The following is a 12,752-nucleotide window of genomic DNA, read 5'->3' as shown; positions in this document are numbered from 1 at the left end:
TCTTTCCTTCTTGAAACACTTCCTTCAGTTGGCTTTTGGGGCACCTGTCTAGATTCTTTGCTTCATTCACACCTCATTTGTGGCTCCCTCCCTTCTTCGAATCTGCTCCATTTATACCTCATCAGAAAGGCCTTCTCTGGCTATCTGTAAAAATAACAGTATTCCCCTACCCTCACATTGCTTTTTTCCCCTCATCCCTATTTTATTATCGGCCCCACTACTAACTATACTAACTATAACTAATAAGTATCGGCCCCACTACTTATTACTAACTGACATGCTATATTTTCACGTTTATTATCTGTCAGACCCCTCTAGAATGTAAGTTTCCCAAGGGCAGGAACTTTTTGTTCATTACTAGAACAGTGTCTGACACGAGTAGGTACTTAGTATATAAGTGCTAAATGAATATTTCTGAAAAATGAACATGTTGCAAAAGCAGTGGATGTAAGAAGCAGTGACTTAAGGCAGTATGAAGTGGTGGTTTATGGAACTAGAGTGTATGCCCTTCCCAGAGGCATTCAACCCGGGCTTCTCTTCTGAGCTTCAGACCCTTATGTCCAACTGCTTTCTACCTGGTTCTGCTTAGATGTGGCCCATAGTTGCCTCAAACTCAGTGTGACCAAAATGAATTTATCATTTTCTCCCTCTAAATTAGTTTCTGTTTTCCTAAGCAAGACATGTTGAAGTGGTCTTCTGTTTATTCTCTCTACAGTGGTTTTGTGAAACAAAAATTTCAGCCTGTCATTCTTCAGGTTTACATTTTCTTTAGCATACAGTACAGAGTTCTTAGTTTGGCATAAAGGTCCTTTCTGACATGGGCTCCTGTTTATTGCAGTAGCATGGGCTTGGTGAATGTGATAATAATCCTCTTGCCATTTTTGTATGGTGCAGTGACAAACCACAGAAACTTTGTTTTCTTTATATGGATATTCCCTCCCTCCATTTCTCTCCCCCTCTCTCCCTCTTTCTCACATACACACGACCCTATACCCTTCCTATTGGTATATCATACCCTAGATATAGTGAACCTGTGTCAGCTGCAGAAGCACCCATGCTCTTTCCCAGTCTGGACCAGAGACTGGTACCTGTTTTTATATGGCCTACAAGCTAAGAATGGTATTTACATTTTTAAGTGGTTGACAAAAAAAAATCAAAAGAAGGAGGATATTTTTTGAATTGTGACCATTATATGAAATGCAAATTTCAGTGTCTATAAAATTTTATTGGAATGCACCCATACTTATCATTTGTATCATCTGTGGCTGCTTTTGCCTAGACTTGAGTAGTTGGCGGCAGAAACCAGATAGCCTGCAAAGCCTAAGATAATTATTGCCTGGTGCTTCATGGAAAGTTTGCCTATGCTTGGTCTAGGACTACACTCAACTCCTTTTCTCTGCCTGAAATGCTCCTCCCATATTTACAGCACCCTCTACTTTTATCATGGCACTTCACACGCTTGGTTAAAAGGTTTATGAGGTTTTAGGCTCAGTGAAGGCTAGGAACCTTGTCTGTGAACCATTGTGTTCCCAACCTGTTGGTAGTGATGGGCCCTGAGTCGATGAATGCTACCTACACTTAAGGAACTAGGGAAGGACGCTTATTCAAATTTGTCATGCTGCTGATATAAATTTTAAGATTTGGTTTTTGTCTAGTACACAGAAAATGGTCATTTTTTTGTTGTTGTTTGGCTTTTTGTTGGTTTGTTTGTTTCTGCTTCTAAATAGAATTCTGAGAGTTGCCTTGCCCTCTTAGTAAGAATGCTTTACGTTTATGGGTGCCCCCTTCATGATTTTGTTTATATTGGTGGTTGATGAGTGCAAATTGTGTAATATCTTCTGAGTCCTCATTATGTCAGATATTGTGCACTTTTTTTTTTTTTTTTTTTTGGCGGTATGCGGGCCTCTCACTGTTGTGGCCTCTCCTGTTGCGGAGCACAGGCTCCGGACGCGCAGGCCCAGCGGCCATGGCTCATGGGCCCAGCCGCTCTGCGGCATGTGGGATCCTCCCGGACCGGGGCACGAACCCATGTCCCCTGCATCGGCAGGCGGACTCCCAACCACTGCGCCACCAGGGAAGCCCCGTGCGCCACCAGGAAAGCCCCAGTTGTGCACTTTAAATGGACCATTTTATCTGATCTTTGTGAATTCAGATTTCTTTAACTGATAAGATGTATTAGACTGAAGTATACTATGGTTGCTAAAACTGGAAAGTGTGCCTGTGCTTGCAGTGTGGCGCAAGATAATAATTTAATTGAATCCTGGTTTTGTGGGGGAGTTTTAGAATATCATTTAAGTTTTTAAAATAAATGGTATGGCTCTTACTGATTTTACCCAGGTTGAATCCAGATGTGGGGGGAAAGAAGGGCTTTTAGAAAACGAAAAAAGGTGGTGGGGAACTGTTTCTCCTGCTTAGCAAACTTAAGCTTTCTGTACCTGGCTGAAGATTCATCAGTTTAAAGGAAGAAATGAAGGGTGACGATAAACATTTACAAAGAGTTCAGATTGAGAGAATGCATTTAATTATTTTGTACTTTTCACTGCAGTTAAAATTGATCATCTACATAATTCTAAGGATGATTCAATTGGAAGGATATCATTAGTGGAGTTATTTAAATATCTGGTGTTGGCTCAACTTCAGCTGTACTACCCTAACAGTTTCTCAGACACAAAACCTTTTTCTCACCTAGGGTTTTTTTTTTAAATTAATTTATGTTTGGCTGCGTTGGGTCTTCATTGCTGCACATGGACTTTCTCTAGTTGTGGCGAGCAGGGTCTACTCTTCGTTGCAGTGGCTTCTCATTGCAGAGCATGGGCTCTACGTGCGCAGGCTTCAGTAGTTGTGGCACACAGGCTCAGTAGTTGTGGCTTGTGGGTTCAGTGGTTGTGGCACACGGGCTTAGTTGCTCTGCGGCATGTGGGATCTTCCCGGACCAGGGCTCGAACCCGTGTCCCCTGCATTAGCAGGCGGATTCTTAATCACTGTACCACCAGCAAAGTCCCTCACCTAGGGCTTTTATACCTGGTCTTCTCTGCCTGGAAACTCATCCAGCCCCCACCTTCTACCTCTAGTATGTTTCATGGCCAATTATTTTACATTCTTTAGATCTCAGCTTACATGTCATTTCCTCAGAGAGACTTTCCATGCTCATTCTATATGAAGTAGCCTCCTCTTTCCTGTCTCTGCTCTTGTTACTCTATTACATCACCATTTATTTCCTTTATGGCACGCACTTGTTATTTTTCCTTAGTTGTCTCTCTTTCCTCCTAGAAGGAAAGTTCCATGACTTTTTCCATAGTGGAGGACTGTGTCTCTGGGTCACCATTGTATGTATCATCAACACAGTACCTGGCACTTAGTAAATATTTTTGAATGAATGGATAGCAGTAATGATACTGTGAAATTCCTAAAGCTGTATTTCTTTTTAGTGATGCTGCATCAAAAGTCATGGTGGAATTGCTAGGAAGTTACACGGAGGACAATGCTTCCCAGGCTCGAGTTGATGCCCACAGGTAACGTTAAACACAGTGTTCCAATGATGACTGTCAACAGGGTAGAGGTGAGCTACACCGTTCAGTCATATAGCTGAAGTCATGTTTGCATCTACCAGTGATCCAAAGCCATTTGATACCATGTGTGCCATGAGGATTCTAATGTAGATACCAAATTCAAGATTTGGTATTGAGAGAAACCAAAGAATGCATGTGAAATAGCCACATGGTGTTTGCTGTTTCGGGTATTGCTGCAGTGGGGGTTCCCAACCTGAGTAGTAGAACCTAATCTTGGGTTGATTTTACCTTAATACTAGTACATAGATGGGGAAAGGCTGGTGGCTTTCTGTAAAAATTAGCCCATTGCTAATGGGAATAACTGCTTCAAACAGTCCTAGATCTATTTAGTAGCAATAAGAATAGAGTCAGTTTTTTAAATCTATGAAATGGAAATTATGATAACTTCTTTATAGGGTTATTCCATCGTTGATAAAATGGGCATGATAATACTATATGTCTCTCAGGGTGCTGTGAGGATGAAATGAAGTAATACATGTTAAAGCACTTACCTTAGTGTCTGGCTTAAATAGTAAAAAAATACTGGTGCTGTTTTATTCTTTGATTACTTTGGTGGTGCTTTCTCTCCAGCTGTGTTTTTGTCTATGAGTAACTATTTTTAAAATTTTATTTATTTAATTTTATTTTTGGCTGCGTCAGGTCTTATTTGTGGCACGTGGGATCTTTGTTGCCACATGTGGGATCTTCCGTTGGGGCGCATGGGCTTCTCGCCAGTTGTGGCGCGTGGGCTTTAGTTTGCAGCACACGGGCTCTCTAGTTGAGGGCACAAGCTTAGTTGCCCCATAGCATGTGGGAACCTTAGTTCCCCGACCAGGCATCAAACCCGCAGCCCCTGCATTGGAAGGTGGATTCTTAACCACTGGGCCACCACGGAAGTCCCTCTACAAGTAACTTTATTAAAATGGACATCACTGATAGATTTAGTGGCCTGTTTTAAGCCCAGTTTTGTAGCTTTTTTAATGCAGTGTATATTGAATTCATAGATATTTTACTTAATTGAATATATTTTGCAGTCTGCAAAGGCAGTGAAAAGTACCTGAATTTCAAGACTCTGAGCTTGGGTTTTTGTTTTCTAATAAAGGTGTATTGTGCGAGCATTGAAAGACCCAAATGCATTTCTTTTTGACCATCTTCTTACTTTAAAACCAGTCAAGTTTTTGGAAGGCGAGCTTATTCATGATGTAAGTAGTTTATCCTTAATGTTAAAAATATTTTCTCCTAAATCTGACATACTGAACCGTAACTCTACTTCTTTGTATTAATGAACATAACTCTTAGAGAAATCTAGAAAGAGAAGAACTATATTCATTTTTGTATCAGGAACAGACTGAAATTTAGGACTAGAATTTAGCTTTTCTCCAGCCACCAAACACATGCCTCCTGTTCTTCCTCCCTTTCCTTCATCTCACTTGCCTGGCCATTATGAACTTAGAGAATACAGATTTCTTCTTAGTATATAGTGTCAACTATCCCCAATTAGAAAGATAAATCCGATATTTAAAAAACAGGTGAATGTACTTTTCAAGTGCAATTATAAATACATTTTGGATTATTTCTATTTGTACTGTGTCATTTCCACCATCTTTTGGGGTAGATCGTTTAGAGGACACTGTATTTACTGATTCTTTCATCTAAGTGAGTTTTAATGAAAGCAAATTTAGATGGTAATTTGATCAAGCAAGTTGAAATTTCTGCTTGAAGGAAATGTGGAGTCTTGTTGCTGGGAGTCAATATCTTAAAAGTATCTTGAGTATAAATCTTAATTCTGTATTGAATATTGTATCTTTGTCTTTTTGTGTTTATCTCTATAGCTTTTAACCATTTTTGTGAGTGCTAAATTGGCATCATATGTCAAGTTTTATCAGAATAATAAAGACTTCATTGATTCACTTGGTAAGTTGTGGGGATTTTTCTTTGGAGGGGTAGAGAGAGAGAGAGGAATGAAAGATCCAGCAAATATGATCATGGCCTTATGTGTAGGTTACCCTAACCAGTGGTGTAAAAGATCTTATTCCTTAGATGCTCGGTGATTTACATTTTTGGTACTTCTTTTTAAAAGCCATAGTCACGGGCTTCCCTGGTGGCGCAGTGCTTGAGAGTCCGCCTGCCGATGCAGGAGACGCGGGTTCGTGCCCCGTTTCGGGAAGATCCCACATGCCGCGGAGCGGCTGGGCCCGTGAGCCATGGCCACTGAGCCTGCGCGTCCGGAGCCTGTGCTCCGCAAATGGGAGAGGCCACAACAGTGAGAGGCCCGCATAACGCAAGAAAAAAAAAAAAAATAAAAAAATAAAAGCCATAGTCACATTTGTAGCAAATAGCTTTTTTCCTTCTAATATAGTCTTTTATACTTGGTTCTCCCCCTCCCCCCATTAACAAATTATAGAAGTATATATATATATATATATATATATATATATATATATATATACTGTGTTGCTAAGCACATCTACGTGAAGCTGAAGATAAGTTAGAAATGGAGTTGTGATTTTGTGTGATAGTAGAAATTTTCCTAACTACAGTTTGTTGAAGACAGCATAGTAAGTTTAAGGTTTATGATTTTTATCTTGGAGTTTTCTTTCTAGACCAACAGAGTTCAGTAAATGTTGCCGAATTGAATCTTATCCTCGTTGAGCAAACTGCATAGTATATATTCAGTATTTTCCTTCTGGAGCATGTTTTTATCATGCTAAAATTAAAAAGGGAAAACTTAGAAAATCTGTAGTTGAACAGGTTTATTAAATTGTTCTAAAACTACCCATTTTTTGAGAGTGAAGTCAACTGAAGCTGAGGTGCTTTGTTTTTCTACCGGGCAATAATCAGAACACATTAGAGGCTAGTTATATTTTCCATATTAAAATTGAATTTAGTTTTCCTGGTTGGTTGAAGTGTAGATAAAGAATACATTTATAATCTACTTTGATTATACTATTAGTCCTCAATTTGGTAATCATTAATTCCTGTCACCTGTAAATTTTGTGCAGCCATTGGAATTGGGAAGATTGAACTATTCTGAACATAATAAGGCGTTTGAAATACACCAAGATAAAGTAGATGCAAGTGTGTTTGTGTTGAATACTTTGCCAGGTGCACTAGACCCAGAAAACCACATTCTGTCCCAGTTAATTTGTTTCCTGGCATGAAGCTATGTGATGGAATGTTAATGTCAGCAACCTCTTTATTTACGCACCAAAGAAAAAGGAGTAGTAATTAACACTTTGACACTCCCCCATTGATGTGTAATTGACTGTTTCAAAGGAGCACTGGTTCATAAGCTATTGCATGCATTAAAATTACATTTTCTATATTGCAGCATTTTAAGACAGGGGTCAGTGACAATGCAGAAATTGCTCAATGATGCACATTTTTTTATTACTGCATTAAGGTTTTGACATATTAGTAATGAATAAATGTTTCCATAAAATTAGATTTTTTTATAACTTTAAAATTGAAATATGACACAGAACACTGTGACTTCCTCTTTGAAGGTAATATTCTACTTTCATGAAACAAAGCACAGCTTCCTACAAGTCTAAACTCAGACTTCACTAGCTTAATAGTTTGATTTTGAGAACAAGAGTCCTAAAGGCTTTAAGTTTGGTTCTGTTTTACTTTAAACATCAGTTTGAAATGTTCTTAAATGCAGGTTTCTATGTGTTAGATCATGGTTTTACATAATTCATTCTAGAAACAATCTTCATTCCTCTAAGTTTTTTGATTTACGGTAAGCTTGTCACTGCACAGGGCGTAGCAGTAAAACAAATCTAATTTCAAGAGTATTTTAAATTATATATTAAAAATTTTAGGAGTTTCTATCATTTTATCATATTAAAAGAGGACTAAATATGTCCATTGAACTGGTAATGTTAAGGAATTTTCTTATGTTGCCAAATATTGAGAAAAATCTTTAGTATTCTCTGTGATAGAAAAAACATAATAGAATTTCTGTGCAAACCAGAAACCAGATTCCCTATTTTGCCTTTTGTTTCTCTCAATCTGTGCAAATTAGCAACCATTTATTGGAAATTTGTTTGTGAAAGATGTTTCTGGGAAAACATCTTACTAAATGTTTATTTTTGGTTTTTGGATGTATTAAACATTTATTACAGCTAAAAGTGGTTACAAATGTCTAGGTTCCACAGGTGGCATCAGTTTATCTCAGAACACTTATTAACGCTGACAACTTGGGCCAACAGTAGCACTATCTTGTGTCAACTGAATTGCCCTAACATGTCCACATGTAATCTGGTGTTATCCAGTTGCTTACGTTCTTGCTTCGGAAAGTTCATCAGCGTCGAATTTGCATTTGTTAATTAGGGTTAATGTGCACTAATTGATTTTTTGATGCTTGTAGATTTCCATTAAACCTGGTTAGCAGTACTTATTGGGTACCTCATTCATTTGAGTTATGGTGATCATGTTTTTGTTGAATCTGTGCCAAATAGAAAGCCTGCATCATAATTACAGCTAATTAACAATTATGTCCTATATTAATGGGCTTCCCTAGTCTTCTGCTAATATTCTGAATGTTATAAATTTCAAATGTGTTTAGAACTTTTTTTAACAGTACAAACTTGAGGCTCTTAATTACTAGAGGGTAGGAGATTGGTCATTTGCTGAGTTTACAGAAGTTGCAAGTTTAGAGAAAAGGAACATGTTAAGTATTTCTAAATTAACTTTAGAAACTTGATTTTGTAATTAAGAAATAGCATCAAATCAAGTATGTTTGTGTGTTATAATTCAGCTTCTATTTAGGAATAGGTAATTTGGATATTCAGGATTTGTAGGTATTCGTATTTCTAGTTAGTTATTTTATAAATGAATTTCTTTTCTAGGCCCAGTACTGCCACCTTGTTATGAAAAAGTAAATCACTTAATCTCTTTACTCAGTTTTATTGTTTTTTTTAAAGTGAAAGGATTGGGACTAGGTAATTCATTGTTCCTTTAAGGTTTAACAATTGTTTGTTGATCTGAATAATTGTAGCAGAATGTTTTATTAGAAATTATAAGGCAAAATTTGATTATTTGTACAGTTTTTCTACTTTTGCCTTAAAAAGAACAGGTATCACTGTTAATTTTATCTAGTACTAACCATGTTAAACCTATAAATGTTAAATACACTTTTGCAGTTTTGATTTTTAAGTATTAAGTCCAGAGTGGCCTAAAGGGAAATGGAATATTTTCATAAGTGAATGTATATTAAAATATTTTAAAACTCCATGTTTGCCAGTAACACAGACACAGAACAAATAGTAAGTAGATAAGGAATCTTGTGTTTAAATGGAGAGCTATTAGTAAAAGTAAGTTTAATTCAATTAAATAAGAATGTTCTTACGAAATGTACTTTGTATACTTTATCTCCTAAAATATATAAATAAACATTTAAAATGTAAAATGTATAAAACTTAGGGCCTAAAAATACCATTTTATAGCTTATTCTTAACTTTGAATCTATCACCTGTGGCACTGAAGCAATAAAGAAATGTAGTTATAGAAAAATAATTTTAAATGCTTCATAATTTAATTACGGGGTTAGTTTATGGTTTGTAAATATAAGAAGCTTTGTGAAAATTACTCTGTATAAGTACCCACACACAGTGACTTCTACGATTTTACACAAGAGTTGTAATCATGCAGGACTGTAATTAGTATGGATACTCATCTGGCTTCGCTACTGTGTTACTCAGGCCTACTACATGAACAGAATATGGCAAAAATGAGACTACTTACTTTTATGGGAATGGCAGTGGAAAATAAAGAAATTTCTTTTGACACAATGCAACAAGAACTTCAGATTGGAGCTGATGATGTTGAAGCGTTTGTTATTGATGGTAAGGCAGTTGGAACATTTTCGTTTTTTCCTAGAATTTCTCTTCCTACCCCATGAAACATAAGATTTTTAATCTTGAAACTGAGCTTAGTAGATTAGGTTATATTTGTAGCATAGTGAAAGTTCAGTGGAATATAAAGAGCTATGTGGTTTTTGGTGTGTGTCTATTCCTTGAAGTCATGTAGAACAAAGGCCTCTGGGCAGTATATCATAGTGGTTAAGAGCCTAGATTTTAGTATTAGACCTGTGTTTGAGACTAGGTCTTCTGGTTGTGGGGGTTAAATGAATTAATGCAGGTAAAGCACTCAGCTCAGTGCCTGGCACATAGTAAATGATCTGCAAATATTAACCATTACCAATTTTTTATGATTGGCCTAGAAATAGCACCTTCCTCCTCAATAATTACATTATGAAGTGGTTTAACTGTCAATTAGGACTCTTAAGATTAATAACATGTATTATAATATCTTAAGAAACTAGCCCCGTTCCCTCCCCCCCCCCCCCCCCCCCCGCCCCCATGTGATTTCAGAGAACGCCAGAATTCTTAATGAAAACCCTATGTGATATTTAATATAGATAGGCGCAGCAACCAGAGGACAAATTCATGGCCTTCCTTTTGGTTGCATTACATCGCTGGGCTTGTTACTAAATTCAAAGAGCCAGTTTGTAAAATAATGTTGGAAAACTGTAAAGTTTTATTATGGCTTACTTGGTCACAGTTTTCATACCTTAGGCTGTTTTCCTTGGGAATATTCCATATAACATGTCATGTAAAACATCTTTTTTTCAGCGGTAAGAACTAAAATGGTCTACTGCAAAATTGATCAAACGCAGAGAAAAGTAGTTGTCAGGTAAGACACTTAATACTTAGCAGCATTTTGTAGAACAATTTATTGTTTCACTTAAATGTTTAGAGAACCAAGGTGGTGTTAGCAGTTGACTGTAGTTAAATAGTTGCTATTTATCATAATTTTATTAAAGTTCAGACTGAATGTGATTAGCTTATTTAATGAAAGAGTCCTATTTTCCAGCACATTTCATTTAATGGCTCAGTACTGGCTAGAATATTAATGACTTCCGTGTCTGGTTTATGTAGTTCAGGAAAATAGATGGTTTAGGATCAGTATGGCAAATAAAGGTTTTTTAAAAAATAAGCTTCTAATCATTCTTACAACTCTACATTATGTCTTCTATGTATATTTAACCTTGGTTTTTACTAGATACAAGTGTGTAACATTGTAAAAAAACCAGAGGATAAAAGGTTGAGTAATAACTTTGTTTTTAATTTTTCCAGTCATAGCACACATCGGACATTTGGAAAACAACAATGGCAACAGCTCTATGACACACTTAATGCCTGGAAACAAAACTTGAACAAAGTGAAAAACAGCCTTTTGAGTCTTTCAGATACCTGACTTTTTATGCTATATAATTTTGTTCTTTTTGGAAAATCTAAATCATAGTAAAACATTATAGCCTGAAATCTGACTACAGTCTGGATAGTTATTGTCTCAAATTTAAAAGAAATCACAATCTTCAGGCGTACAAAGTAATAAATTACAAAGGGTCACTATGTCTGTTTTGTATAACACATAAGTTGTATTCTGTAAGGGAGGGTTTTGGAGTGTGCAGCAAGAGCTTTGATGAAAGAGTATATGGAGGAAAGACACATTTAATTAAGGGAAACTGAATGCTAACATCAAACCTTGCAATCTTAGCTATCTTAAATGAAGCATTTACTGAGAGAAAACGTTAACAGTAACACAATTTCATCACAGGAAAAGTTGGAAAACTGACTACAGCTATAAAGTTTTAGATGTAACAGTCGTGTTCTAGTCTAAACCACATCAATATTTCAATTAAATCAGTTCACCACTGAAAGAATTTATCAACATTATTTTAATCAGTTTTTCCTACCATCTCTTCTGCTTTTCTTTTTTTAGGTTGGTTGTCATTTTCGGAGCTTAGAAACTTTTCAATTTCATTTATTTGATTTGTTACCAAGCTCTGCCAGTCATCTTCACCAGTAGAAGACACAGCCAAACCACTGGTTTTAATCTTGATTTCCTGAAAATGGCTTTGTGGCAGGGTTGATTTCAGAGGCTTTGTTTTCACCTAGGAAATATCAAACTTGTTTTACCACTGAAATTTTTACTCATTTTCTAAACAATCATCAAGTTTCAAGAAAATCCTTAAGCCTCTGCAATTATGAGTATGTGATAAAAGCTACCGTTTTTTTGGCTAATTTTCAAAAACTACCTTAGTAATTTTGGTACCAAGAAACTATAAAATGTGAATCTGTAGGCTTATGTAGTAGCTCTTCAAGATCCCTAATGTATTCCAGGAATACCACAAATGTTTCCTTAAAGGTCTTAAGCTTACATTGAAAGAAAACATTTAAAACAATGCAGATAAAAATCTGTTTTGTCGGGGCTTCCCTGGTGGCGCAGTGGTTGAGAGTCCGCCTGCCGATGCAGGGGACACGGGTTCGTGCCCCGGTCTGGGAGGATCCCACGTGCCGCGGAGCGGCTCGGCCCGTGAGCCACGGCCGCTGGGCCTGTGTGTCCGGAGCCTGTGCTCTGCAACGGGAGAGGCCGCAACAGTGAGAGGCCCGCGGACCGCCAAAAAAAAAAAAAAAAAATCTGTTTTGTCCTCTACTCCCCTTCCCTTCCCAAACATGTCTATGTTTTGTAACTTCTATCAAAGCCAGGGGAAAATTTTAAATGCTAAAGGAAGTAAACTGCCATATAAAAGCTGCCTTTTACTTCATGTTTCCTCTTACGCTTCAGAGCACCATTGTTGGAGAAACAGGAAAGAGCAATGAAGTATTTGGAAGCTGGCATGTTTCCAAGGCACCACATTGGGTCGTACTTCTAATACCGTGTTAAATAAGTTTTCCATTTTAAGGTTTCTTCTGATTATAAAATAATTACTGGAAATTTAGAAAATAGAGAAAAGTGTAAAGAAACTAAAAATCACTAGTAATCCACTATCCAGAGAGATCTGTCAACATTTTGGTATTTGCTATTAGTCTTTCTATTAGCATATTTGACCATTCTATAGAACTTTATATCTCGGTTTTTCCCTCTGTGAGTTGTTTCCTAGGTCATTAAAGTTTCTCATAAGCAAATATCAGTGGCTGCAAAATACTTCTTATGGATGTGTGGTCATTTAACTACGCTATTGTTAACATTTGTTTCCAATTTATCCCTATCAAAAATTAATTTCTTGAAAAACTTATGGACTTCTCAGATTCTCAGATAAAATCCTCTGTTGAAAGGGAATATATTTTAGAGGTATGGAATAGGATAAGAATTAGATTAAAATTTCCCAAGATTCCAGCCACCATCAAACAT

The 12,752-nt window shown here is 36.8% G+C and overlaps 2 protein-coding genes across 2 annotated transcripts in view; one reads left to right on the top strand and one right to left on the bottom strand.

The window, feature by feature from the left end:
• Positions 1-10,884, top strand: part of EIF3M (eukaryotic translation initiation factor 3 subunit M) — a 17,214-nt gene extending 6,330 nt beyond the window's left edge. Inside the window, exons 6-11 of the mRNA XM_007460910.1 lie at positions 3,429-3,512; positions 4,651-4,750; positions 5,381-5,462; positions 9,254-9,397; positions 10,187-10,247; positions 10,691-10,884. Of these exons, the coding sequence (XP_007460972.1) occupies positions 3,429-3,512; positions 4,651-4,750; positions 5,381-5,462; positions 9,254-9,397; positions 10,187-10,247; positions 10,691-10,811 (592 nt within the window). The 3' untranslated portion in view covers positions 10,812-10,884. The remainder of the gene's footprint in view (positions 1-3,428; positions 3,513-4,650; positions 4,751-5,380; positions 5,463-9,253; positions 9,398-10,186; positions 10,248-10,690) is intronic.
• Positions 10,884-12,752, bottom strand: part of LOC103075007 (coiled-coil domain-containing protein 73) — a gene marked incomplete at its 5' end in the record, with an annotated part of 24,465 nt that continues 22,596 nt past the window's right edge. Inside the window, one exon of the mRNA XM_007460933.1 lies at positions 10,884-11,511. Within this exon, the coding sequence (XP_007460995.1) occupies positions 11,296-11,511 (216 nt within the window). The remainder of the gene's footprint in view (positions 11,512-12,752) is intronic.

The sequence above is a fragment of the Lipotes vexillifer genome, unplaced genomic scaffold (genome assembly GCF_000442215.2).
Source record: "Lipotes vexillifer unplaced genomic scaffold, Lipotes_vexillifer_v1.1 scaffold627, whole genome shotgun sequence".
Lineage (NCBI taxonomy): Eukaryota > Metazoa > Chordata > Mammalia > Artiodactyla > Lipotidae > Lipotes > Lipotes vexillifer.
The sequence above is the reverse complement of the archived record's forward strand: the minus strand, read 5'-3'. Positions and strand labels throughout refer to the sequence as shown.